Here is a 27,073-nt window from a genome sequence, read left to right on the forward strand (position 1 = left end):
TATCATTTTTTATATATAGCAACTGTAAAACAAAATAAGGAAGTCTGTTGGGCAGGACATGTGTGTACAGGGTACCATTTGCACAGGGTCATCTATTGTATACTGATTAGTTTTGTTTTAAATTCCCAATCCAGGCGTCTTCCTCTACTATGATTTTCAGTACCTAAGCATTTCCTTTTGTCATGATCTGCGATAGCCCTGTTTCTTGCAAATCACCATGGTATTCAAGATCAGTTTTTTATAGTAAGGAAAAAGTATGAGACCCTGTACTTACTTTTTCCTCTGTAAGCTCTCAAGGTAGTGATCTTGTCCAAATGGTTCTTTGTAGAGTTTAGTTGTAACTCCGAATGTATGTCCTTTTTTTTTCTAGTGTGTCAACTCTTTGAAAAATGTTTGTCTTTATCCATCATAAAGGAAATTCATGCTCCATTTTGAGATTGGGGGGATGGGGAGGAGGGTATATATGTTCTGGATTCATTATTTGCAGGCAAGCCCTGTTACTATTTGAGTCATTTTCTAGATTTTACCTAAGTTTTCTTTCTTAAGATGATGATTATATAGAGGATGATACGTAAACTTTGGAGTAAGGCAAATTTTGTACCCAGACTTGGCCACTTATTCACAGTGTTCTACATTTGGGCAAACTAAACTTCTCAGAACCTGTTTTCTCACCTGCAAAATGATGATATAGTCACTACTTTGAGAAGTTGTTGTATTAAGTGAAATGTGTTGCAAAGCACCTGAATCCATTCTGTGCCCTTGTTAATATATATGATAGCACTTGTGTATAATGTAACCCCCCACACATATAATTAGAACAATATATGAATATTTAAATGCTGATTTAAAATATGAACAATAAGAAAAATAATTATAAACATTTTTATTAGCTGCACAATATATTTTTGATTGGATGAAGAGTAATTAATTGGCTCCCATGTTGTTAGTCACTTAGGTTATTTTTTTTAGTGGTAACCTTTTTAACACTCTTAATAAACTATTTTCTGGAGTTACCTGTATCCAGAATGAACAAGTTTAGAGATTTTTTTCAGTGATGGAGATTTCTGGCACCAGATTTGTGATCTCAGAATGCAGAATGATGAGAGTGTCCTTATAAAATGTTTTTTTCTGGACTGTCTATATGTTTTTCAGAGTGAGGTTAAATAGTATGGTAAAAATCAGACGATTCCTATTCTGGGCAGAAGCAATCCCTTATAACCTAGTAAAAGTTTATTCATGGAGTATGCTTAGGGGAGAATGAAGTTACACATACGTTTTCTTCCCTGAAACACTTAAAAATTAAGTTGTCGTTAATTCCCTGTCCAGTGGTTGTTGGAGTTTGTATTAATGACAGCACTTTCTCTTTTAAGGGTTAATGTTGGTCAACATCTCGAGATAACAGTGGTGACCTATATTTTCTTCCCCTTTGGCCTCAATTCCTAGAATGGTAGGAAGAGATCCAGAGAGGAATGAAGCTGTTAAGTGAATTTGTCAGCCAAACTGGCTTGCGACAGAGAGCTGTAAACATCAAGAGAATACGCTTTTGAATTAAAATTCAGTCCTGCATTTTCTTAGCAAAGATCAGGGAAGGAGACCAAGAGAATCTCATTAGATTTGCAGAGGTATTTATTTCTCTGCTGTGGTTTTGTGCTGTACCATTCATTTAAACATCTAGTTAAAATCTGGCAGAGCTGTTGGCGGAGTGAAGATGAGGCCAACTGTCTGGATTGACCATCTTATTGAACACTCTTGTAATTGTTGCTATTCCAGTTAAGTAGAATTCTCTTGCCTTCTTTCTGTTAAGCAGACTCAATTAAATAGAGAGATTTGGGAGGGAAAGATAATGGGTAGGGAGGATGGGTCAATGGAGTGGGGACTTGGGAACAGGCAAGGACTAAGGCAGGAAAGTAGCCACCACCACCCCAGCCCCTGCCCGTACACACGCACCTCCACCCCCCTCCTCCCCATGGCCCTCCCACCCCACTCCAGGATGTCTTTGTTTTTTTCTTCCCTTGCTAGGGAGGTCTGAGGAAATTGTGTTCAAGGGCTCTTTAATTTCCTCTTGAGGGGAGGAGGAGGAAGGCAGTTCTTAGGAAATAAAAGAACAATATATACAGAGGCAATGTGATTAAATGGCATTATATAAGTTTAGATTATCCAAGTTGGATGAGATTCTAATAAAGACACCTTTTTTTTTCTTGCTAAAGATTCAGGTTAGTACAGTACCATTGAATGGGAAGCTGAACAACTAAGTCATGTTGTATACCTAGGGTGTGAGAGAGTAATTAATATGTAGCCTCAGGGAAGGCTCAGGAGACCTTATCTTTGCATTGCTAACTCCTCAGTATTGGTACCGTCCAGTTTCTTTTTTTTTTTTTTTTTAAGTTTTTTATTTTTTAAATTTTAAAATCTTTAATTCTTACATGCGTTCCCAAATCTTTTTTTAATTTTTTTTCTTTTTTTTTTTTTAGTTTTTTATTTCCGTCCAGTTTCATCTGGATTGCAGAGTGAGGTGTAGATTCTTTTTTGATTATTGCCCAGTTAATAGATTATTGTTCTTTTTAGAAATGTAGAAATAATTTTTAAAACATACAAAAAAATGTTTGTCTAGGGTGCATTTTAAAGAGACTGTCTAGAGTGTGCATATAAAGTAGATTTATTTCAGTATAGCATATACACAACACAGTGTACAGTCATACATATATAGCTGGATGAGCTCTCACAAAAGCACACACATCCTTGTAACCAGCACCTCGGTCAAAAGACAGAACATTTCAGCATCCCAGAAGCAGCCTTCACATCCTAATCAGGTGAAGGCAACCGCTATCCTGGCTTCTAGTCAGCTAGATTGGCTTTGCCTGGTTTTGAACTTGATAGAAATGGGATTTCATTCTTTGTGTCCTGGTGTCTAGCTTCTTTCACTCCGTGTTGCTTGTGAGAGTCATCATGTTGATGCATGTTGCAACTGTGTATTCATTTCATCTCACCCCAATACTCTACCATGTGAATTCACACGATTTGTCTATTCTGTGGCTGATAGGCATTTGTATAATTTCCAGGTTGGGGCTCTTATGAGTAGTGCTGTTATGAACATTCTTAAGTTTTCCTTTTGATAAACATGTACACATTTCTGCTAGGTATATACCAGGATAGCAACTGCTAGGACATAGGATATGTAAATAATTTAGAAGATATTGTCAGTTTTCCAGGCTATGTGTTTTAATGAGAGAAAGGTCAGTTTTATCTTTAGATCAGGGTATTCAGTTGCCCTGAGCTGCATCTTCTTGTTGTTCTTTTAATTATGGAAATAATTATGACTGACAAAAAGGAGTTGGTGAACTATTATCTTTAAAATAACTTGTTTATAGGGATATGCAATGCCAGAAATCCTCTATGGGAAGAATAGGAACAAATGAAAAGTAAGCAAAGCTACTGTGTTTTCTCTTAAAAAGTGTAGTTGGAAAATATGGAAGAGCAGATTAAGCTGTTTCTTCCAGATTCAAAACAACAGAGTAGCCTGAGAATTGTTTTCATCTGAATACAAAATTTACTATAAATTAAAAGGAAGAAACATATTATTAAGCTAAAAAAAAATAACTTGTTTAAAAAAAGATTCCTCACCCATTTTAATGATCTGTTCATTATACAACAAAGTGTATTTTTATTTCTAGTATTTGGCAAGAATGAGAAAGAATAGTGGGCAAGAACAAGCCTTTACTTCCGGGGATTTGTGCATTGAGGAGATTGACTTCAAACCCCCTCCAGCTTGTGTTCAAATTGAGTTCAAATGTCTGGAATTCCCTTGGTCCTCCAGGGATCTGGAATAAGAAAAAGTGACAACTTAGAAATAGAATGTGGAATGCCCACTCCACCCATCTATACCCTAACTCTGTTACTGAGAGTAAATCCTCAGAGAGCATGAACACTTTGACCTTTTGGGATTGCTTCTTCATGTCATGCTTTAAGAAAACTTTTTTCCACTTTCACTTTTCAAATTCTCTAACAACCAAGAAATTCTTGCAGTCACCAAATGTCAGCTAGGTATACTGTTTGGAATTCCTGGCTCTCAAATTAGAAATAAAATCCCCAGAAAACTCTATATTCTATTCCTTTCACAATTTTAGGTAGCAACAGAAAGTAATATTGGGACTCCTGTGTGTGTGTGCTCACTTGTGTCTGACTCTGAACTGTAGCCTGCAAGGATCTTCTGTCCACGGGATTTTCCAGGCAAGAGTACTGGAAGAGGTTGCCATTTCCTTCTCCAGGGGATCTTTCCAACCCAGGGATTGAACCCATATATAATTACTCCTGACACTGGTTTTATATATAAAACGTTACACATATATAAAATGTTATATATATATAAAATGTTACAGCAGCACAATTATATCTTGCTTAAAATGAAATGGATAGAAAAAAAATCCTCATTTTTTTTCCTGCATGCAGATTATCCTTAAGAAAAAGATAGTGTGAATAAATTTATTAGCTGTGCTAGAAAAAAATGCCTGTTTTTAATTTAACCTAGGTTTAGACTTCAGTACTTGAATTTTTTTTTTTTAACCTGTGATGCATTGAAGTTTTGAGCTTTAGTTTTTAATCTGTAAAATTGGTTTCAGATCGCTGCCTACCACATAGAGTTATTGTGGAGATGAAATGAGATCATTTATGCGAAATTATAAACAATGAAAGTACTAAGCCTAATAAGCCTTTGAGAGCTGGGCTTTGCAGGCCTTGCATTTTAGGAAAGATTATTACTGTCCATTAATCTAGAGTGTAATGGAAATTCACTCTATATCTTGAAATCCTGTGCTTACTACTTTTAACCTTGCACCAGACATGGCTGGCTGATCTGTTTAGTTGTGTTACTTGTCTAGTTTCTTCTGACTTTTTACTAACACCCCACACCCCTATGGGGAAAGGAGAGGGGCAAAAAAGTGTTTGCTTGGTGATATCTCCAAGCTATTATTCTAGCAGGCCACCTTTCACTTCTTGGGGTGGTTAGAGGGTTGTGTAAAGTAAGTAGTTTGCAGGGTCACTACTCCTCATATCTGTAACTTCTTTCTTTGAAAATTATCTTTTACCCACCATATTTATTAGGTGTCAAGAATATAGAAATGCTTACAAGCCATATAAAGCTTTACATAAACTATTGGCTGTCATTATTAATAATTATTAAGATAATGAATGTGTAAAACAGGGACTGAACACAGCCTGGCAAACACACCCAGGCTTATATTCCTTATTACTACTGAGGAACTCACTTTTCTTTTAACAACAGAGAAGAGGGAAGGATCTGAGGTTCCTTACTAGGTGTGGCCATTGGTGGATGTTGGCTTGAGCAAAGTGGATCTGATTTGCTTCCCAGGATGTGGGTTGCTCCATCAGTTGTTCCTCTTGCAGGAACATCTTCCAGGACAGGACAGATAATGTATCCCCTAAAATTTAACTGCCAGAAATGAAAAAAGAAATTGACCACACTCTTTCAGATCTAGAGACACTACATGAATTATATGTTATTCACTTTAATAAAAGTACACTCTTGGTACCAAGCAGGTTGTAAAAATCAAATTACGCAAAAACTGTATATGGTCTGAGAGTTAGTTGACAGTGACATTGACCCAGTCTCTAAAAGCGTTGTTGTCTAGCTAACTAAGGTATTCTCCAGAAAACGGGGCTGGAGGTCTGCAGATTCATAATCCCTTCTCCAAAACAAGATCTGTTTTAGAATTCAGGATCCTGATGTACCATGATGTCAAACACCCTGAGTGAGATCTAAAGCAGAACCCTATAATCAGATGCATTAATACATCTGCATCATAAAGAATAAATCCCCATGCTAAGTGGTTTAATAAAAACTATAAATACAAGTTAGGATTTACTGCCAATAAGTTCAGATCATGTCATATTTTGTTAGCAAATGTGTTGTGCACACCTTTTGATTTTCAGGGACTTTTGAATTTTAGAATTAGTCATAAGGAATTGTTGATCTGCATTATGTTTGGGTGTTAGCTCCTAATAGGGGTTCCTTTCACATGTGTTAAGATACCATGTAACAAGTAAGTTGCTCATGAGACACTAGGGTGAGTAGCACCATTATTTTTGGGGGGGTGTGGAGGGAGCCTGGGTTCAACTTCCAGCCATGAAGAGTGACTTTGGGAAGGTTATTTAATTTCCCAGAGTCTTAGTTTTATTGTCTTTGGAGCTGCAGGAATTATTACATAAGATATGCACATGAGGTACAATGTACATTGCATTAGGCACTCTATAAAATATGTGTTCATTTCCTCATTTACTATAAGGAGATAGTAATGGTGCTTGTCACAGAGGTGTTTTATGAGTCCTAAATAGATGTAACCTGCTTTCCTATCAGCAGAGTCATTTTTAGGGAAAAAAAGACAATAAATATGAATGAATGAATGGCACATTGAAAATTATGATATTCATGACTAGAATTTTCCAGACTGTAATTTTATCCCAGTCCATCTCAATCCTTCCAAACTGCTTCCCTTCCCCCAGCAACAACCCTTATTCCACCCCTCCCCAAGCCCCAGCACCTTGATCTTCCTTCATTTGCACAGCGCTTGATGAACTTGGCACTTGTCTTCCTCACCACAACCATGCAGGTGTGTGAGGCTGTCTGGGAAGCTGTCCCAGATGCTGACAAACCCTTGGCAGTGGGATAGAAAGGCAAAAGGGAAATTTTGGCTGACATCTCCAGATTTGACTGCTTGCTCATCTGGAGAGTTCCAGAGGTATCTTTAAAGTTTTAGGATAAATGATGAGACTGCTGTACTTTTCTATTCCCCCCAGTACCTAACGGATACATCTCTTGGGTTCTCTCTTTTTTTTTTTTTTCAGTTGGTTATAGTTCAGTCACGTGATTGGTCAGTAACCGTGGGGTTCGGTAAAGTCATAAGTCTGCAAGATGTAAATGCCAGCAGCGGCTGCAAGAGTGGGTATCAGCTAGGCAGAGACCAGGGGAAGAATGTGTGTGCTTTGGGTGCCACAGCTCAGACTGATGTCTTGGCATGATTGTCATATTTCCTGGCGTGTAAGGACTGTATCCTCTCTTAAGGCCACATATATTTGGCAAGCCCTATTATACTACTTTTTCAAAGGGGTGCTTGGGTAATGAAGGTGATAGATAATATTGGGTAGGTACCAGTTAGACAGGGACATGAGAGAATATGGAAAAAATCCTTTTTAAAGAGCTTTATTACATTAGATTGTAGTGTCTGTAAACAATTACTGCATTCAGGGAGTTGCAGGGCTTAAATGAGAAACACAGCTTTGTCAGATTATACCAGTCGGATAAAATGGCATGGGCTCCGGAAATCTATAATTAAATGTATTTTTGAAAATGAAAAATATAGCGTAACATCTGGTTTATTTCACTACAGAAGTGCCTGGGTATTGCTTCAATCAGTGTGATTGACTCTGGCTGATATTTGGATTTCTCTGTGTAAAGTAACTATTTTAATTAAATTTTTTCTGCTTGATTCTCTTTGTGCTGTAAACAGATTATTCACACACACACATTCCTATAGAAAATGGCTGCCTTATTTAGAAAATCTAATGTTTGCTCATTTTCTTTTCCTTGCAGCGGATATTCAACTCCTTTGTTTACACTGAGAAAATCTCAAATGGAGAAAGTGAGGTGCAGCAGGTAAGAGGTGATGGCACACTTGGCATTCTCTGTCTTTGGATTGCTTTTGGCTTCATGACTCTTTCCAATCTCCATGTGAGGTTGTCTGTTGCTCTTTATATATGATTTCATATATATCTTAGGCAAATGGTGACAACCTCCCACTTAGGTTCTTATAAGCAATTGGCATAATGGTTATAGGATGGTTTTCTGCTATTCATGCAATACATTGAAAATACTATTTAGTTCCTTGTTATTTTTTTTTTTTTTGGAAATTCCAAAACTCAGATTTTAAAATATTAGAAATGATTTCATCTGCTATAGGAAAAAGTGCTCAGGCTTTGGAATCAGACAAACCCCAGGTCAAATTCTGGTTTTTCTACTTATTTCATGACTCTCAGGAAGAAATTTAGCCTTTTGAGCTACAGTGTCTTAATCTTGAAATAGGTGGAGATATATCTGCTTGATGGGGTGATGAGAATTAAACGAAGTAATGTCCAGTTAACTGAGAATAAGTGAAACACGTTAGGTGGATGGCCTGATGTAGAAGCAGCTCAGTGAATGCTGGCTTCTTTTGTTCTTTTATTTTTCTTCCTTCTTGTTTTCTTCCATGGCTGCTTTTCTCCCATCTTCTCAATGCTCTGCGGGGTCAAAAAGTTCTAAGGCCCTATTCTAGTCCCTTTATTTATAGCTGGCTTCAAATGGACTTCTTCCTAAACTAAAACATAGTGTTGGTGAATTTGGTCATAAATAATTGATCTGTGCTTGAAAAAAAAAGGGTGGTAAAGAGGATTCTGGGTTTTAATTTCAGCTAATCCACCGACCTCATTACACCATATGACTGCCAAGTAGTAATTTGAAGCTAGATTGGAAACTTAAGTAAAAAACAGGACCAAGCTGAAAACCAGAGTGTAACAGAGTGTTTCTACAGAATAAAAAAATAATTATAGGAAAATACAAAATTACTTAAACTCCTTGAGTTGCTGCTTTTATCTTATTCATGTTGACTCGATCGGAACTTCAAAAGTGCTATGCAAAAGGACAAAGTTTTCAAGTGTCATTAAAGTTAAGCTATTTATAGGATACTTATTTATTTATAATAAATTACTGTGGTTTCATCTTGAAGTTCAGCATCTCCTGTTTATAGACATTTAAGATGTTTATTGGTTTCTGCAGGTTAAATTTAGACAACATGGGACATTAAACATGTACCCCTTTTCTTAGATTTAGACCATTTTAAAAACTAACGACCTGAAATTGTAGGGAATGTGGTTTGTTGTATCAAATCTTACCTTCATAATTCTGTCTTATTTTTATTCTGGCAAACTGGAAAGTGCTTTTGAAAGGGTTTTTCATGAAAAGGGTTTTTATAGGGGAAGGTTTCTACATAAAGCACGTTCAAGGAGACTTATTGGGAGACTAAAAGCCATTTGATAACGTTTTAAAGAAACTGATCCAGGGATATCAGTTTTGTTGCCTTTCTTTACAAATACTAGTTCTTCTTTTAGATGTTTTTTCTTGGCCAAGGGGGATGCCACAGGGCACTTGGGATCTTAATTCCCGGACCAAGGATGGAATCTGTGCCCCTAGCACTGGAAGTGTGGAGTCTGAACCACTGTACCACCAATGAAGTCCCTGTTTAGCTGTTTTGAAACATAAAAGTTGTTTCATTTCCTTGGAGTGATGTCCTTGCTTTTTAAAATCTAGCTGTGAGCAAGTTTGGAAATCTTCTATAATAATTTTCAAAAATTATTAGCAGCTTATTTAGTGCACTTTTGGAAGTACGGTGATTTTCATATATTATCACATTGGTTTTTCCATATAACCCTGAAGGAAAGATGCTATCATTATTTTAGATGAGGCAGACAAACCTCCAAAAGATAGAATAAGTTAGCCACAGTCTCATGAATACTAAGTAAGAGAACTGGTTTTCAAAATAAGTTTGACACTAAGTTATACCATCTATATTTTTATTTCAATAGAGTTTATTTTAAAATCTGTATTTTCTTACAAAACAGAAAGTGTCAGTTGCTCAGTTGTGTCTGGCTCTTTGTGATCCTATGGACTGTAGCCATGGAAATCTCCAGGCAAGAATACTGGAGTGGGTTGCCATTCCCTTCTCCGGGGGATCTTCCCGACCCAGGGACTGAACCCAGGTTTCCTGCATTACAGGCAGATTCTTTAGCTGCTGAGCCACCAATGTGTGTTAGTCACTTAGTCATGTCCGGCTCTTTGTGACCCTATGGACTGTAGCCCACCAGGCTCCTCTGTCCATGGGATTCTCCAGGTAAGAATACTGGAGTGGGTTGCCATTCCCTTCTCCAGGGGACCTTCCCAACCCAGGGATTGAACCCAGGTCTCCTGCATTGCAGGCAGATTCTTTACTACCTGAGCCGCTAGGGAAGCCTACAAAACAGAAGACTTTGCTAAACTGTCTGTAGTTGAAGAAGACAGATGAAGGCGAGTCATCACCTCGTCATTTCTGTCTCCTCCCTTTCATTGTCAAAATGTCTTTCTTAAATATTGACCAGGAATGTACTTTTTAACTTTTCTTTAATTTCTCCAGTCTCTCTAGAAGAACCTTGGACAAAATAGATCTGATGCCACTTTCACATCCAATATTTGGACATAATTATCATGTCTTTATCATTTAGCCTAAAACTGAAAATACCCAGGTCCTGAATAATTTTTTCTTCTATGACAAGGTTTACAGACACTTTCAGTGAGTATCTGCTCTGCCTTCAATGTGATTCTCTTGTGGCTTGAATTAGACTAGAGCTATCCTCATTCTAAATTGAGAGAACAGAGAACTCCTGACTTGATTAATAACTGCCTAGGAACTCAGGGCCCTGTGATCCTGGACAGTAGCCAGGATGAAACCTTTAGGGAAATGCTTACCTCTGTGTTTCCTATTCTGTCCCCCATCACGGTGGCTCACACTTTCATGCATATTATCTCCTTGAAACTATAGAACAACTCTGTAAGGTAGTTGGAGTTTAGCTATAACTAACCAAGTTCAGGAAGGTCAAGGAGCCTAGTTGTTAAGTAATGGAGCTGACTTTTAAAAAATTGTGAAATATATCAAACATGTAGAGTACATAAACCATGTATGAGTAGAATACAGAAATACTGGATTAAAATGAACATCTCAACCTACAACCCATCTAAAGAAACAAAGCATTACTGGTACTTTAAAAAGCACCCATGTAACATCTCCCAGGTATCCTCTCTCTTTCTTGCCCAAAGATAATTCTGTCCTGATTTTTTGTTAGCCATACCTTTGCTTGTGTGTGTTTGAAATATATATATATATGTCCCTAAATTCATTATTTGATTATCTTTGTTCTTTATATACATCTCAAGTATATTATGTTCACATATCTTGCTACTTTACTGAGCCTTATATTCATTAAAATCACCTCTGTTGATATATGTAACTAAGGAGCATTTATTTTCAATTATAAGCATTCCATTAAATGCAGTTTATGTATCTGTTTTTCTTTTGATGATGTTTGGGTTGTATCTAGTGTTGATTTTTATTGTTGTTAGTTGTATCTCCTGGTGCTAAATTTAAGTGGAATAATTCTTTGAGTTGCAGGAACATTATTATCCCTGACTTCTGCCAATTAAATGCTTTTCCAAGTAGCCTGGGTCAGGGGAGAGACTGGCTCAGGTGGAGAATTCCTTGTCTAAAGTAGAATTGCTGGGTGCTAGAGTGTTCAATGTGATCGGATAATGCAAAACTGCTCCCACAGTGGTTACCATGGGTTACCTTTCTACAGACAGTGTACTGGAAATGTGCTGCTCTATATAATCTTCAATAGTTGGTATTATTGAGTTTTAATCTTTTGCCAGTTTGGAATGTTGAGATTTTATCTAATGAGTTTAATTTGTTTTACTCTGATTACTAATGAGGTTAAAATAACTGTTTACCACGTTTATGGTTCATTTTTTGTGTGTTTATTATTGTGTCAAATGTCTGCTACTGTCCTTTGCCCATTTTTAAAATTGAGTTGTCTGTTTATTTTAGAAGTTTAACTATTCCACACTTGTTCTAGATCAGGTCTATCCAAAAGAGACTTCTGTGGTGATGGAGATGTTTCATACTGGTGCTAGTCAAGCAGCGACTAGAGTATGTGGCTGCTGAGCACTTGAAATGTAGCAAAAGCTACTGAGTAATTCAATTTTAAATTTAAGTTAAATAGTCACATATGGCCAGTGATTACCATATTAGATTTCCTTGAAGATTTATGTTTCATAAATATAAATGTTCTCCCAATGTGTGGCTTTTCTTTTCACTTTTTTTTAAATTAAATTTTTATTTTTACTTATTTTACTTTACAATACTGTATTGGTTTTGCCATACATTGACATAAATCCACCATGGGTGTACATGTGATCCCAAACATGAACCCCCCTCCCGCACTTTTCACTTTCTTTACGAATGATATCTTATGTGGGATTATGATATTCAATTCTTACAATTAAGAATTGAAGTTTTAATGTTAATAGTTTTTAAAGTCAATTTTTTTTTTCTTTTTGGTCTTCAGTTATTGGGGTATTGTTAAATTCTACCCCAAAGACACAAAGACATTCTCCTATCTGGTCTTCTAAAATGTTTGTCTTTCTCCTTTAAGACTTTTAGCCACCTGGAATTGCTTTTGATGTTGGATGTGAAGCAGGTATCCAATTTTTTTCCCACTGCCCCATGTGTATTGCCAAGTGGTCTTACACTATCTGTTGAGAAATTGTCCTTTTTTTTTTTTTCCTATTTGTTTTCAGTTATTAGTCAAATTTCCATGTATGTGTGAGTTTGACTTGGTTTCCTTTGGTGTGTTTATCTATAATTGTGCCAGTACCACATATCTAGATGGCTAACATCATGTTTCTTAGAATTGTAGATCCTTTGCTCTTACATGTGAATTTTAGAAACAGTATTGGCATTACCATAAATCTATAGAGCAGTGTGGAGAGAATATCTTACTAATATGAACTGGTAAGTACACTGTCTCTTAGCATAGTTTTGTATTTTGTTCACAAAGGACAAATATCCATGCGTGTGGGATTTATTTCTAGATTTTTTGTTTGTTTAGATTATCAGTGTACCTTTAAAAATTGTATTTTTTTCTAACTGTTTCTGTTCAGTTCCATGCATATGTTGTATGTCCAATTTTTTTAAGTTATCTTATGAGTTCTCATGATTTATCTATAGATTCCTTTGAATTTTTTATGTAAATAATTTCTTTTCTGTGTCCTCCTACAATGACCTCCAGAAAAGTATTGTATATTTGATAATTGTATATTGTGGACACCTATAATATATATTATTTTTATTTAGGTGTATTCCTATTTTATCACTTCTTCTTTGATCTATTTAGTTATTTAAAAGTATGTTCTAAAATTTCCAGATATCTGTAGAATCTCGCTATCAATAATTTTCTAGCCATTTCTGTGTATTCCCTCATTGTACTGAGAGAATAGAGTACATAGAGTTCTTTGGGTTATAGTTTTATGCAGTGTCTCCTATCATAATGACCCACTTGGCCAAGCCCTGAGGTTTTGTCTCTTATGTGTCCAATGCCCCATGTAATCATTAAACTGGAAGTTCCAGGTCTCCAGATTGTGTGTAATTCTCAGGATAAAAGCAGGTTCTGACTCTGGCTTAATTCCCAGATTTCTGCTCTCCTTAGCATCTTAGGGCCACTGAGTCTTTGTTCGGAGACTTCATGGTCCTAAGGTAGTTTCCACTTTTATTTAAGACACCAACCTGGTGGGTCAAATGGTAAAGAATCTGCCATCTCCAGCAGTGCAGGAGACCCAAGTTCAATCCCTGAGTTGGAAAGATCCCCTGGAGAAAGGAATGGCTACCCACTCCAGTATTCTTGTCTGGAGAAGCCCATGGACAAGAGGAGCCTTGTGGGCTACAGTCCATGCGGTCACAGACAGTCAGACACCAGTGAGCAACTTAACGCTTTCAGTTTCAGCCTCTTAACAATTGTAACAGCTCTTAACAATTATAACAGTTCAGCTGTTTCTAGGATTGGCTTAGTGAGCCAAAAACAGATTAGTTATTTGAAGTAGATTATTGACCTATGTCCTCTTAATTATAGCTCACAATCTTTAGCTGGAAAGGAACCACTTTGCTATGCCTGCTTTCATATGTGTCATAGTATCTGGAATACTGACTTGCATTTTCTATCCATCGTTTCTCCTTTGGGTTAATGAAAACTGGAGCCCCATGGGTTCTTGCTCTCTCTCTTTACTATCAAATCTTATTGAGAGTTGGAGCTGACTTGTGCATACTATGTAATTTGGCAGTAAAGCCGACCTGTTAATATCTTTCTGGTTAGGGGAGTAAAATAATTAAAACTAATAAAAACCATTTTGTGATTTTTGACTCTTACCACAAAACTCTCTTTGGTATATAGACTTTTCTTTGCTTTTTCTCATTATTTCTTTTAAATTAACCTTCTGAGTGTGGTTCTAAATTGCCTAACAATGTGTTTTAAATTTTTAATTAGTTCACTGTGTACTTCATTTTGCTGCCAAAAAGCTACAGCAACAGCCTCAGGAAAATAAAAATCCCAGGCACACATTCTCATGTGGGTCACCTCCCACTGACTTCATTTTTGAACACTTTAAGAAAAGAAGTTTTGTGAACACCTAAGGGCGTTATATCAAACTGAACCTGCATCAAGAAAAATAAATTTTCCATCAAGTGCTCTGTAAGAGAGCAAAATGTGCTCCATAAGACACAAAGCAGTGAAGAAAAAAACAAAAGGAGGAAAAGCTTCTTGGGCCACTCGATTGAATCACTTAAAAACAACTACTTTGGATGTGTTTGAAGAGTTTGCTCTAACTTTTTCTCAAGTGCTCGAGTAATTATTTATGTTAACAATTTGTTTTTAATGATATGGCAAACATTTTCATAATTATTACAGTATTTCATAAACTATTGATTTTTGGCAGCAGCTGATTTTAGAAGACCTCAGAATTCTTTTGAAATGAGCAAATTGTTAGGGGAACTGCATACTTAAAGGGGAGATGTACCTGACTTTGGACCAAGGGCATTCATCTAACAGTCTGCCTGCCTTGGTATTAGTTCTTCAGGATCACATACATGTGTGCTCAATCACTTCAGTCATGCCCGACTCTTAGTGACCTCGTGGACCATAGCCCACCAGGCTCCTCTGTCCGTGGGATTTTCCTGGCAAGAACACTGGAGTGGGTTGCCATGGCCTGCTCCAGGGGATCTTCCTGACCCAGGGATGGAACCCACGTCTCTTGCATTGCAGGCAGATGATTTACCACTAAGCCACCAGGGAACCCCAGGATCATATGCATTAACATACAAGCATGCTCTTCTATCTTAAACACACATGCAAAAACCCCTTCTTTTGATTCCACCTCCCTCTCCAACTACTGTCCCATTTCTTTCTTCCCCTTCAAGGCACAGCCCCATCACAAGAGATGTCTCTGCTCCGGAGATCCAGCTCTCCCTTTCTCTCTAAAACCTTCTCTGGTCCCACCAATCCCAAAACACCACCATCTTGGAGGTCACTGGTTACCTCCACTTTGCTGAATCCAGGGTCTTCACTGTATTAGTAATGAACAGCTAGTCCCTTCCTTCGTCTTTCAGAAGCTGTCCTTACTTGGGCCTGCAGGATACTCCACTTGCCTCCTTGCTGTTTGCCGGCACATTCCTGCCTCAGGGCCCTTGCACTGGCTCTGTTCCAACATGTAATCCCCGTGGGCCCTCGCTTCCTTCAAGTCCTTTCTAGTGTCTCCTTCCAAAAGAGCTGACCACCGTATTTATACTGCAGCCCACACTGCTCCCCAAACTCCTGATTTTCTTTTAGTTTTTCTTTTATCACATCACTTTTTGATTTTTAGGGTCCTGGGTTTATAAAACTAGTTTGGAAATTCCACCTCTGTTACTTTTCAAAGAGTGTAGGTTTGGTGTTTTTCCTTCCTTTGATGTTAGGTAGAACTCACCAGAGCACCATCTGGACCCGAAGTTAGTTTTTGATCATCCAGATTCTTTAATAGCTCTAGGTTTGGGGGTCTTCTAGGGTTGGACTTCCCACCCCCCCCCCCTTCAGATTTTCTCTCATTTTGTGTCAGTTTTGGTGAGGTTTTTTTTTTTTTCTGTCAAGAAATTTCTCCCTTTCATCTAAGTTGTTATACTTATTGGCATAAAGGTATTTATAATATTTTTATTATCCTCTTAATTTCTGTTGGCTAGAACAATAGAAAATGACAAATAAAATAAAATATTGATTTTTTGAAAAAATCAATAAAATGGTTAAACTAGATGGCAGAGAATGAGTTATTGAATGAGAGAGCAAATTAGTAATAATTTTCTAAAAGTTCAATTGAGCTTTTTTTGTTTTCTGTTTCATGGATTTATGCTCTTTGTTATTTCCTTCCTTATATTATTGATTAATTTTTCTTTTTTGCTTCTTAAACTGTAACTTTAGGGGTTTTTTAAATACTTTTCTTTTTGTCAGATAGAATTTAAAGCTATAAACTTTCCTCTAAGCACTACTTTAGTTACACCTCCACAAAATTGAACATGATATATTTTTACTGTCATTCAGTTTTAAAATATATCGTGATTTCCTTTGTGATTTCTTCTTTGACCCATGGATTACTCTGAGGTATGTTGTCCACTTTCAAAACATTTGGGGTCTCCTTAGTAACAATCTTATTGTTACTGATTTCTAATTTAATTTCACTGTGGTCAAGGAACAGACTCTATGATTTTCAATCTTAATTTATTGTAACTTTGGTTTTGTGATCTAGTGTAAAGGATCTATCTTGGGTGAATATACCATGTAAATTTTAAAAGAATGTGTATTCTCCAGTTGTTGGTTGTTGTATTCTTTATATATCCATTAGGTTAAGCTGGTTGTGGGGCTTCCTTAGTGGCCCAGTTTGTAAAGAATTTGCCTGCAATTCCAGAGGCATGGGTTCTATCCTTGGGTAGGGAAGATCTCCTGGAGAAGGAAAGGGCAACCCACTCCAGTATTCTTACCTGGAGAACCCCATGGACAGAGGAGCCAAGCAGGCTTCAGTCCATGGGATCACAAAGAATGGACATGACTGAGTGACTAACTTTCACTTTCAAGCTGGTTGATCATTTATTTTATGGCTGATTTTTTTTATTTGTATAATATTATCATCACATGGGTTTGAACCCTGGGTCGGGAACACACAGGAGATGCAGGATTAATCCCTGGGTCTGGAAGATCCCCTGGAGAAGGAAATGGCAACCCACTCCAGTAGTCTTGCCTGGGAAATCCCACGGACAGAGGAGACTGGCAGGCGACAATCCATGGAGTTGCAAAAGAGTCAGACACAACTTAGTGATTAAGCCGAGAGGAATGGTAATATTTTCAACTACAGTGGTGGAATTGTGTATTTTTCCCTTTAATTCTGAAGCTTGGTTATTAGGCATATAGACATTTAAGACTGTTAGGTCTTGATGACTTTTTATATAAATTGTGACATTTTGGAACGTCATTTTTAATCTGATAATGCTCTTTCCTTAAAGTGTATTTTACCTGATATTAACATAGGTACTCCAGCTTTTATATGCTTCCTATTTTTTCATATGTCTTTTTACTGGTATTTACTTTGTATCTCTGTTGCTAAAAGTGTGTATATTGTAGACAGAATATAGTTGAGATTTTCTTTCTTTCTTTAGTTCTAGCTATTCTGACAATTTCTGTCTTTTAATGGTGAGTACTTAGTCAATTAATATTATTTTGATTGTTGGATTTAGGTCAACTATTTTATTATTTTCTGTTTTCCTTTTTTTTTCAGTTCTCTACCTTATTTTGGACTTTCGAATATTTTTTGAATTGTACTTTATTTTTAGCTATATTCCTTTTCATATTTTAAATATTTGGTCTAGAACTTTATTGCAGCCTTTTTAGAGTTAATAATCTATCACCTCATGTATAACCTAAAATTTTTTTACTGTTCTTTATACTAGAGTCATCATATTCTTACATCCACAAGTATTACAAACTACTCAAGGAAGTATTATTGCTTTGGCTTTAAACTGTCATATGAATTTAATAATAAAGGAAAGAAAGATCACATATTTATCATTTCCAATACTATTCACTTTTTTCTAAACATACCAACTGATATTAAGCCTAAAGACTTATAGTGTAGCTTTCCTGGTTACAAATTGTATTAGTATTTATGTTTCATGATATTTTGTACTCAGAAAATGTCTCTATTTTGTCTTTTCTCTTAAAAGATGTTTTTGCTTGAGATTGAATTCCCGATTGACTTTTTTTTTTAATCTTTTTGCACTTTAGCAATGTCCCATGTGTACTGGACTCCATAGTTTCTGATGAGGACTCAGTGCAAGTTGCTATTACTCTGTATGCATTGTCATGCCCCCATTTCCCACCCCATGGCTACTTTTAAGACTTTTTTCTGTATCTTTAGTGTTTTGTATCTTTAGTAATTTGACTATGGCTGCCTAGACGTAGCCATCTTTATATTTATCGTGCTTGGTGTTTGTTGAGCAGTCTGAATCTGTAAAATTTATATCTTTCATCAAACTTGGGGACTCTTTTGACCATTATATCCTCAAATAGTTTCTCCATTATATGTTCTCCTTCTGGGTCTCCAATTATACATACATCAAATCTTTTAATATTTCACTATAAGTTCCTGAGATGATACCTCTTTCTATTATTATTTTAATTTTTCCCTCTCTGACCTTCAAATTAGATAATTTTTTAATTGATTTAGGAATTCATTCATATTATCTCCATTCTACTATTGACCTCTCCAAATATATTTAAATTTTTTCAGATGTATTTAAATTTTTTTGGGTATTTTTTCTTTTTTAAATTATGAAAGCATGATAACACATTTACAGGAGACTTGGAAAATACAAAGCAAAGTTACATTTAGTTCCACTATATATTACAATTTTTCTTATTAGACTAATTAAGATTTTTAGTTGGAATTTCAATATCAAATTCTCAAAAATTAATAAAATGAATAGAAAAATAGAAGGATATAATATGCCTGAAAAGCACTATGAACCAACTCAACATAATTAAGATTTGTACAATAGTATGATATAAATTTTATTCAAGTTCTCAGAGACTGTAAGCCAAGAGACACTGGAATATATCCAAGGACATAAAACAAGGTACAAAAATTTCATGGTCTAAAGATTTTGAGATTATACAGAATCTATTCTCTTATCACTGTGGAATTATGTTAGAGATCAATGTCAAAAGATATTTTAAAATAACCTACATATTTCAAGTGCATTGTGACATTTCCCAAGAGAGGTCTTTGACTTAGCTATTGAAAACTTCAATGAAGTTAGAAGACTGAAAAAACACCAAGGGTGGTTACAGAGAAGAAAGCAGTTAAATGAGAAATTAATATCAATGATACTTTAAAAACCTCACATTTTTGGAAATTAAGTGTCCATTTTTAAATTGTGGGTGTATCTAAGAAGCCATAATAAGGAAAATGGGAAAGTATTTGTTAACAGAATAAAAATGAAGAGAATTTATCAAAATTTGTTGCATACAGCTGATGCTACTCAGTGCAGCTAAATACAATGTGAAATCCTGAGTAAGGTATGAAAACAAATAATGGATACTAACATAAATATTTGTGAAATTAGAATAAAATTTGTACTTTAGTTAATAATACTGTATCACATTGTTACTTTCCTGGTTTGTTTGCTTCATTTGTTTTGTTTCTTCCAACATAGTATTTCTTTATATTCTCAGGATTGGATTAAGTTTCAAGCCTATTCAAAAAAATTTGTTTAATCAGTAAGACAATAAGCTTTCTAGATTGTCAGCAGTAATACTATATGCCAGAATAAAACAAACTGTGTCAAAGTTTCAAGTGAATATACATTACAAATCTATTTTTCTATTCATACTTAGTCAAACAAATAGAATCAAAATGTCATAAATTTATTAGCTAGGCAAAATTTACATTATATATATATATACACACAGACACAACGATTTTTCTACCTCACTTGACAAAGGCTTGAGAAAGAGCAACAACAAAAAAGAGATGTGGAGATTGGAAAGCATAAAATAAATGAAATGAGAGCACTGAATATGAAATAGAAAAAGTAAAGCAACTAGATAAAAGTAAAAGATCATCATATAACCCTGTTCTTTTGAAACATGGCTGCTCATTAGAATCACATCCTGAGCTTTGGAGGAAACTCCAAGTTGTGTGTGTGTGTGTGTGTGTGTGTGCATTTGGATTTTAAAAAATGATAACAGGTTTTTCTATTAAATGGTAGTTTTAGTGATATAGAATTCTGTTATTTTCTGACCAGTGATAAAATGGTATTAAACAAATAATACATAGTCACAATAATGAAAGATGTGTATCAGTTTTCACAGTCAGTAGCCAGAAAAAATAAAAAAATAAAAGATAATTACAGTTGCAAGTCATAATGGAAACCTGATTAACCCAACAATAGATAATTACATACAGTTTGGTGGGGCGGTTCAGCAGAGTGATGTAGTAAGTGAAAACACACAAATGTGCATGTTCTCATCCCCCTCAACCACTCTATGGCTTTTGGTTGGTGCATTTAATCCACTGACATTTAAGGTAATTATCAATATGTATGATCTTATTACCATTTTCTTAATTGTTTTGGGTTTATCTTTTGTAGATCTTTTCCTTGTCTTATGTTTCCTGCCTAGAGAAGTTCCTTTTGCATTTGTTGTAAAGCTGATTTGGTGCTACTGAATTCTCTTAACTTTTGCTTATCTGTAAAGCTTTTGATTTCTCTGTCAAATCTGAATGAGAGTCTTTATGGGTAGAGGATTCTTAGTTGTAGCTTATTCCTTTTAATCACTTTAAATATGTTGTGCCAGTCCCTTCTGGCTTGCAGAGTTTCTGTTGAGAAATCAGATGATAACCTTATGGGAATTCCCTTGTATTTTTTCATTTTTCCCTTGTTATTTTCAATATTTCGTTTGAGTCCAATTTTTGTCAGTTTGATTACTATATGTCTCAGTGAGTTTTCCTTGATTTTATTCTGCCTGGGATTCTGTACTTCCTGGATTTGATTGACTATTTCCTTTACTATGTGAGGGAACTTTTCAACTATTATCTCTTCAAGTATTCTCTCAGGTCCTTTCTATCTCTCTTCTGCTTCTGGGACCCCTATAAAGTGAATGGTGGTGTGTTTAATGTTGTCCCAGAGGCCTCTTAGGTTGTCTTCTTCTTCTTCTTTTTTTTTTTTTTAAATTCTCTTTTCTGTATTCTGTCTTGTAGCATTGATTTCCACTATTCTATCTTCCAGGTCACTTATCCGTTCTTCTGCTTTACTTATATTCTGCCACTGATTCCTTCCAGTGTATTGTTCATCTGTTTGTTTGTTCTTTGATGCTTCTAGTCTTTGGTAAACACTTCTCGCATCTTCTCCATTCTTTTTCTGAGATCTTGGATCATCTTCATTATCTTTCTTCTGAATTCTTTTCCTGGAAGGTTGCCTGTTTCCACTTCATTTAGTTGGTTTTCTAGGGTTTTATCTTGTCCCTTCATCTGGGTCATAACCCCCTTGCCTTTTCATTTTGATTAGCTTTCTGTGATATAGTTTTCATTCTAGCTTGGCAGTAGGATTGTGGCTCTTCTTGCTTCTTCTGTCTGCCCTCTGGTGGATGAGGCCTAAGAGGCTTGTATAAGCTTCCTGATGGGAGGGACTGGTGGTGGGAAAAACTGGGTCTTGCTCTGGTGGGCAGGGCCACACACTCAGTAAAACTGTTAACTGTCTGCTGATTGGTTGGGCTGTGCTCCCTCCCTGTTAATTATTTTGCCTGAGGCAACCCAATCTGGAGTCTACAGGCTCTCAGTTCCGTTCAGTCACTCAGTTGTGTCCAACTCTTTGCAACCCAATGGACTGCAACACGCCAGGCTTCCCTGTCCATTACAACTGCTGTACCTTGCTCAAACTCCAGTCTATCAAGTTGGTGATGCTATCCAACCATCTCTGTGGTAGAGCCTATAGGCTCTATGGTAGGGCTAATAGCAACTTCCAAGAAGGCTTACACCAAGAGGCTCCTCCCAGGAAATACCCCAACCCATGCCTCGACAAAAGGCCCTCCAACACTAGCAGGTAGGTCTGGTTCCATCTCTGTGCGGTCACTGCTCCTTTCCCCTGGGTCTTGGTGTGAGCACGATTTTGTTTGTGCCCTCCAAGAGTGGAGTTTCTGTTCATCCCAGTCCTGTGGGAGTCCTGTAATCAAATTATGCTGGCCTTCAAAGTCAGAATCTCTGGGGATTCCCAGCCCCTGTGCTGGATACCCAGGCTGGGTAGCTGGGGCTCAGAACCTTCACAACAGTGTGAGAACTTCTTTGGTATTATTGTTCTCCAGTTTGTTGGTAGCCCACTTGGCAGCTTCTGCTTTGTGCTTCCCTGATAATTCAGTTGGTAAAGAATCCACCTGCAATGTGGGAGGACCTGGGTTTGAGCCCTGGCTTGGGAAAATCTCCTGGAGAAGGGAAAGGCTACCCACTCCAGTATTCTGGCGTGGAGAATTCCATGGACTGTATAGTGCATGATGTTGTAAAGTGTTGGACATGACTGAGCAACTTTCACTTTCACTTTCTTTCCTTTGTGTTTGGACATGAGGTATTGTTTTTTGGTGGATTCCAGTATCCTCCTGTGGAAGGTTGTTCAACAGCTAATTGTGATTTTGAATTCTTCCTGGAGGAGATGCAGGTCCTTCTCCTCAGCCATATTTAAGCTCCAGAAAATTTTCAGGTATATTTTTCACCTCTAAGATTTCCATTTGCTTCTTTATAATAGACGTTGTTTTCCTCTACTGAGACTTTTCTCTTTTCACTCATTGCAAGAACAATTTTCCTTTGAATTCTTGAGCATAGGTATAATGCTGTGCTTAGTCACTGAGTCATGTCAGACTCTTTGTGATTCCGTGTACTGTAGTCCACCAGGCTCCTCTGTCCATGGGGATTCTCCAGGCAAAAATGCTGGAGTGGGTTGCCATGCCCTCTCCATGGGATCTTCCAGGGATTGAACCCAGGTCTTCCACATTGCAGGCAGATTCTTTACCAGCTGAGACACAAGGAAAGCCAAAGAATACTGGAATGGGTAGCCTATCCTTTCTCCAGGGGATCTTCCCAACCCAGGAATCGAACCGGAGTCACATGCATTGCAGGCGGATTCTTTGCCCACTGAGCTACCAGGAAAGCCATTTTAGAATCCTGCCTGATCATTCATCTTTAAATGTCTGAAGTTAATCTCTGTGTTTGTCTTCTTTTCTTGAGAATTGGTCACACTTTGCTTTTCCTTTATATATCAAAAAATTGGGTTCTGCTCTGGAGATTGTGAAAAAAAAATCTGTATTCTATTATATTCCAATGAGAATGAATTTGTGTTGAATTTGTTTGTTTTATCTGGTAATTAACTTGGATATAAACTGTTAATTTGTCTCTTTGATAACAGCTCAAATTTCAGCTCAAGTGTTTATCTTTATAGGTAGCTTACCTCATACATGTATAGTATAGAATCTAAGAATTTTTCTGCCCCCAAATATATTTCAAACACTTAAGCATTTAAAACACATTATGGTACAAATCTAGTTTTTATTAATATTAATTATTTTTATGAATTGTAATTTGACACTGATTCTGCCTGAAAGATTTGAAGTTTAGTGTTTCATTCCACCAAATACATCACTGAGACAAACTAAAGGAGAAGCATATTGGTTTTATAAGAAATCAATACTTAGCAGATGCTAATAATACTCTGTTATTCTTTCATCTGAGTATGAACTCAAGGCCTCAGCCATGAACAATTCAGATCAGTTCAAAGCAATAGATTAGATCCATCTTAAAAGCAAGAAATAGATTTTGCACAAAATTATATCCTTTTTTATATGAAAAGAAATATACTTAGTAGCAGAATGATTTGCATGTGGCCTAAAAGCATAAAAGACCTCTTCAAAGAGATTGTGAATAGGGAATCAGTTATAATGAGTTGGTTTATGTGCTAAAGTGTAAATAATCAGTCCTAACTAACATGATGTTTAGAATTTTAAAGCTGGAAAGGACCTTGGACATTATGGGTACATGACCAGAAAGGATAGATAACTTTTCTTCTTTTTTTTTTGACAGTTCTCTTGTAGTTTGGAAGAGAGAACAAGAGTTTCATCTTTTGATTTGAAAGACTTGAGCTCCAGGCAGGACTCTGTCACTTACTATTTGGTTTGATTTTTGGCATTATATTTAACTTTTTCATTTATCTATAAAATAGGGATAATAGTCTTGTAAGATTGTTTGAAAGTTGTATGGTTCACTCAGAGTAGGCTTTCAGTGTTCTTGAGTTCTGCTTTCAGAATATAAAAGGATGGTAGAGTACGAATTTAGGAGTACACCAGTGAGAAGACTGCTGTTCTTAGCCTACTTTTTAATCCTTTTAGGTAAGGTCCAGAAAAAAAGACCTGTAAACTTTAGAAGGAGAATTTTTAAGAGGGGATGATCACAGAAAGACTGGAAGGGACTAGTGGGAGCTGTAAATAAAAGCCACACTAGATGAGAAATGTGAGACTGGATATGGGATTGACATTGGCTTTGCATTCGTATTCGTTCCGTATTCCTACTCCCAGAAACTGGCCACTCTAGAAAAGTTTGACTATGTTATTGAGCTGTACACTGGGCCACAGGCAGAAAAGGGCCAGTGGGTAGACAAGAAGAGGGAGTGCGGAAGAGCTGAGCACTTGGGAGTCTTGTCTTTTGAATTCTGGCTCTCTGTGCCTAGTACTAGGTAGGCATTTAGTAAATATTTGCTGGGGGACAAAATGACTGAAGTTACTCTTGTACCGCAGTTGTTTTGGGGTTGCCTTGCCAAGTGTAATGTGGTGTAGTGGTACCTTGAAGGCTCTCATTTTGTTTGTAATTACCTACTGAAGTATGTTCAAGGTTCAGACTTGTTCAGACTAGAGGAATTCTGGAAGTGGAATGGATTCCTTTCTTTCTTTGCCCCCTACCTTTCCCCTCATCTTTCCACAGGGGATTTGTTTAAGTTGACTCCTGGTTTAGTTCACCCCCTCACCCAAATCTATTCTTGGCTCTGTGTTTATTGTAAGTATAATATTTATTCAATGTTTGTTGAATGAGTGAACCAAAGGCATTAAATCTGAAAGAGGGCAAAAGAAAGGTTAAGGTGTATTGAAGCCACCCAGATGGGGAATTTATAGTGAGTCAACCAAGGACCAGAGCAAATAGATGGCTATTCTCTGAAACCAGAGCCCCAGCAAGTTTAAGCTGGTTAGTGGTTAGGTTTCCTTCATTGGAAATCAATCTCGATCTCCTTCAGTTCTTATTGTTCTTGGTCTAACTCTCCAAAAGAGAAGTTATCTTTTATATAAAAAATCCTCTTCCTGGACTACCTATGAAATCATTGATTGCCTTGTTAATAAGATGGAATGGTCATCTGTCATTTTGGAGAGATAGTATGGGAGGGGATTCAGTGGTTGACAGTTTATGTGGTTCTTTATTTCCTTAATATTTCCTTGCATATTTTCTTATTTTTGTCCTCTTAATGACACTGTACAAAGTACAGGTATTGTTATCCCATTTTCCATGAGAAAACTGTATCTCATAGTCAGTTCAGTTGCTCAGTCATGTCCAACTCTTTGCAACCCCACAGACTGCAGCACACCAGGCTTCCCTGTCCATCACCAACTCCTGAAGCTTGCTCAAACTCATGTCGATCAAGTCAGTGATACCATCCAACCATCTCATCCTCTGTCATTCCCTTCTCCTCCTGCCTTCAATCTTTCCCAGCATCAGGGTCTTTTCCAATGAGTCAGTTCTCCGCATCAGGTGGCCAAAGTATTGGAGCTTCAGCTTCAGCATCAGTCTTTCCAATGAATATTCAGGACTGATTTCCTTTAGGATTGACTGGTTGGATCTCCTTGCAGTCCAAGGTTCTCTCAAGAGTCTTCTCCAACACCACAGTTCCAAAGTATCAATTCTTCAGTGTTCAGCTTTCATCATGGTCTAACTTTCACATCCATACATGCTGCTGCTGCTGCTGCTAAGTCGCGTCCAACTCTTGTGCAACCCCATAGTTGGCAACCCACCAGGCTCCTCTGTCCCTGGGATTCTCCAGGCAAGAATACTGAGTGGGTTGCCATTTCCTTCTCCAATGCATGCATGCATGCTAGGTCACTTCAGTCATGTCCGACTCTGTGCGACCCTATGGATAGCAGCCCACCAGGCTCCTCCATCCACAGGATTCTCTAGGCAAGAATACTGGAGTGGGTTGCCATTTCATTCTCCAACATCCATACATGACTACTTGAAAAGCCACAGCTTTGACTATATGGATCTTTGTCGGTAAACTAATGTCTCTACTTTTCAATATGCTGTCTAGCTTTGTCATATCTTTCCTTCCAAGCAGTAAGCATCTTAGAGGTCATTGTAAATGGTTTAAGACCTCAGAGAACTAGTAAAGTAGCAGAGAGAAAATTTTTAATCCTAAGTTTTTTTTCTTTGTTTTTATTATCTCAGCTATGGTAATCATTATCATTTATTGAATATGTATTATGAGTCAAGGAGATGACAGAGGACGAGTTGGTTGGATGCTATCACTGACTCAAGGGACATGAGTTTGAACAAGCCCCAGGAGATAGTGAAGTACAGGGAAGCCTGGCATGCTGCAATTCGTGGAGTCGCAAAGAGTCAGACAGCTGAGCAACTCAACAACAACACTGTCCTTAAATCTTTTTTTCATCGAGTCACATGGCCTGTTCCCTAACATCATTGCTGTTTTGGCTCAGTGTTACCTCTCATTGGGATCCTCCTTGACCACCCATTTATAAATGTTATTAAGTATACATACCCACCTTTAATTCTTACCTTTTTCTTGCTTTATTTATCTCCTTATAATTTATCCCCTAGGACTTATCTATGACTTTTAAAATTGTGTATCTTTTTTAATAGAATGTAAGCTCTGTGAGGACAGTCTTTGATGTACCCTTGGTACCATGAAAAAGTATCTCAATATAATAAGTGGTATTTGCTACACAAATTCATAATCCTCATAAAAAGTTCCACAAGTTTCACTGACAAGGAAAATTATACCAAAGAAATATTTTGTGCAAGGGCATCCAACTGGAAGGCTAAGAGAACCCAATTTGGGTTGCAAGGGATTGAGATTCAGTGTTCTACCATATATTTTTAAAATTTTGTTTCCCAAGGTGTGGGAGAAGTACTGCAGAGGCTGTGACAGAATGTAAGGACCAGGTTCTGTCCTTTTCTTCTCCATTCATTCCTACAGCAATTTACCTTACTTGTTTGATATATTGAAATTTAATGTGAGGTTTTGTGTGTTTTTAATGGCCTATCACTTTATAAAAGATTTACAAA

The 27,073-nt window shown here is 36.9% G+C and overlaps 1 protein-coding gene across 2 annotated transcripts in view; it reads left to right on the forward strand.

The window, feature by feature from the left end:
• The window catches only part of CACHD1 (cache domain containing 1), a 239,856-nt gene that overhangs the window by 87,044 nt on the left and 125,739 nt on the right, over positions 1–27,073 (forward strand). For both annotated transcript variants that reach the window (XM_012167056.4, XM_042249227.2), the window contains exon 2: positions 7,604–7,666. In XM_012167056.4, the coding sequence (XP_012022446.3) occupies positions 7,604–7,666 (63 nt within the window). The remainder of the gene's footprint in view (positions 1–7,603; positions 7,667–27,073) is intronic.

Source organism: Ovis aries, chromosome 1 (assembly GCF_016772045.2).
Source record: "Ovis aries strain OAR_USU_Benz2616 breed Rambouillet chromosome 1, ARS-UI_Ramb_v3.0, whole genome shotgun sequence".
In the NCBI taxonomy this organism is placed as follows: Eukaryota; Metazoa; Chordata; class Mammalia; order Artiodactyla; family Bovidae; genus Ovis; species Ovis aries.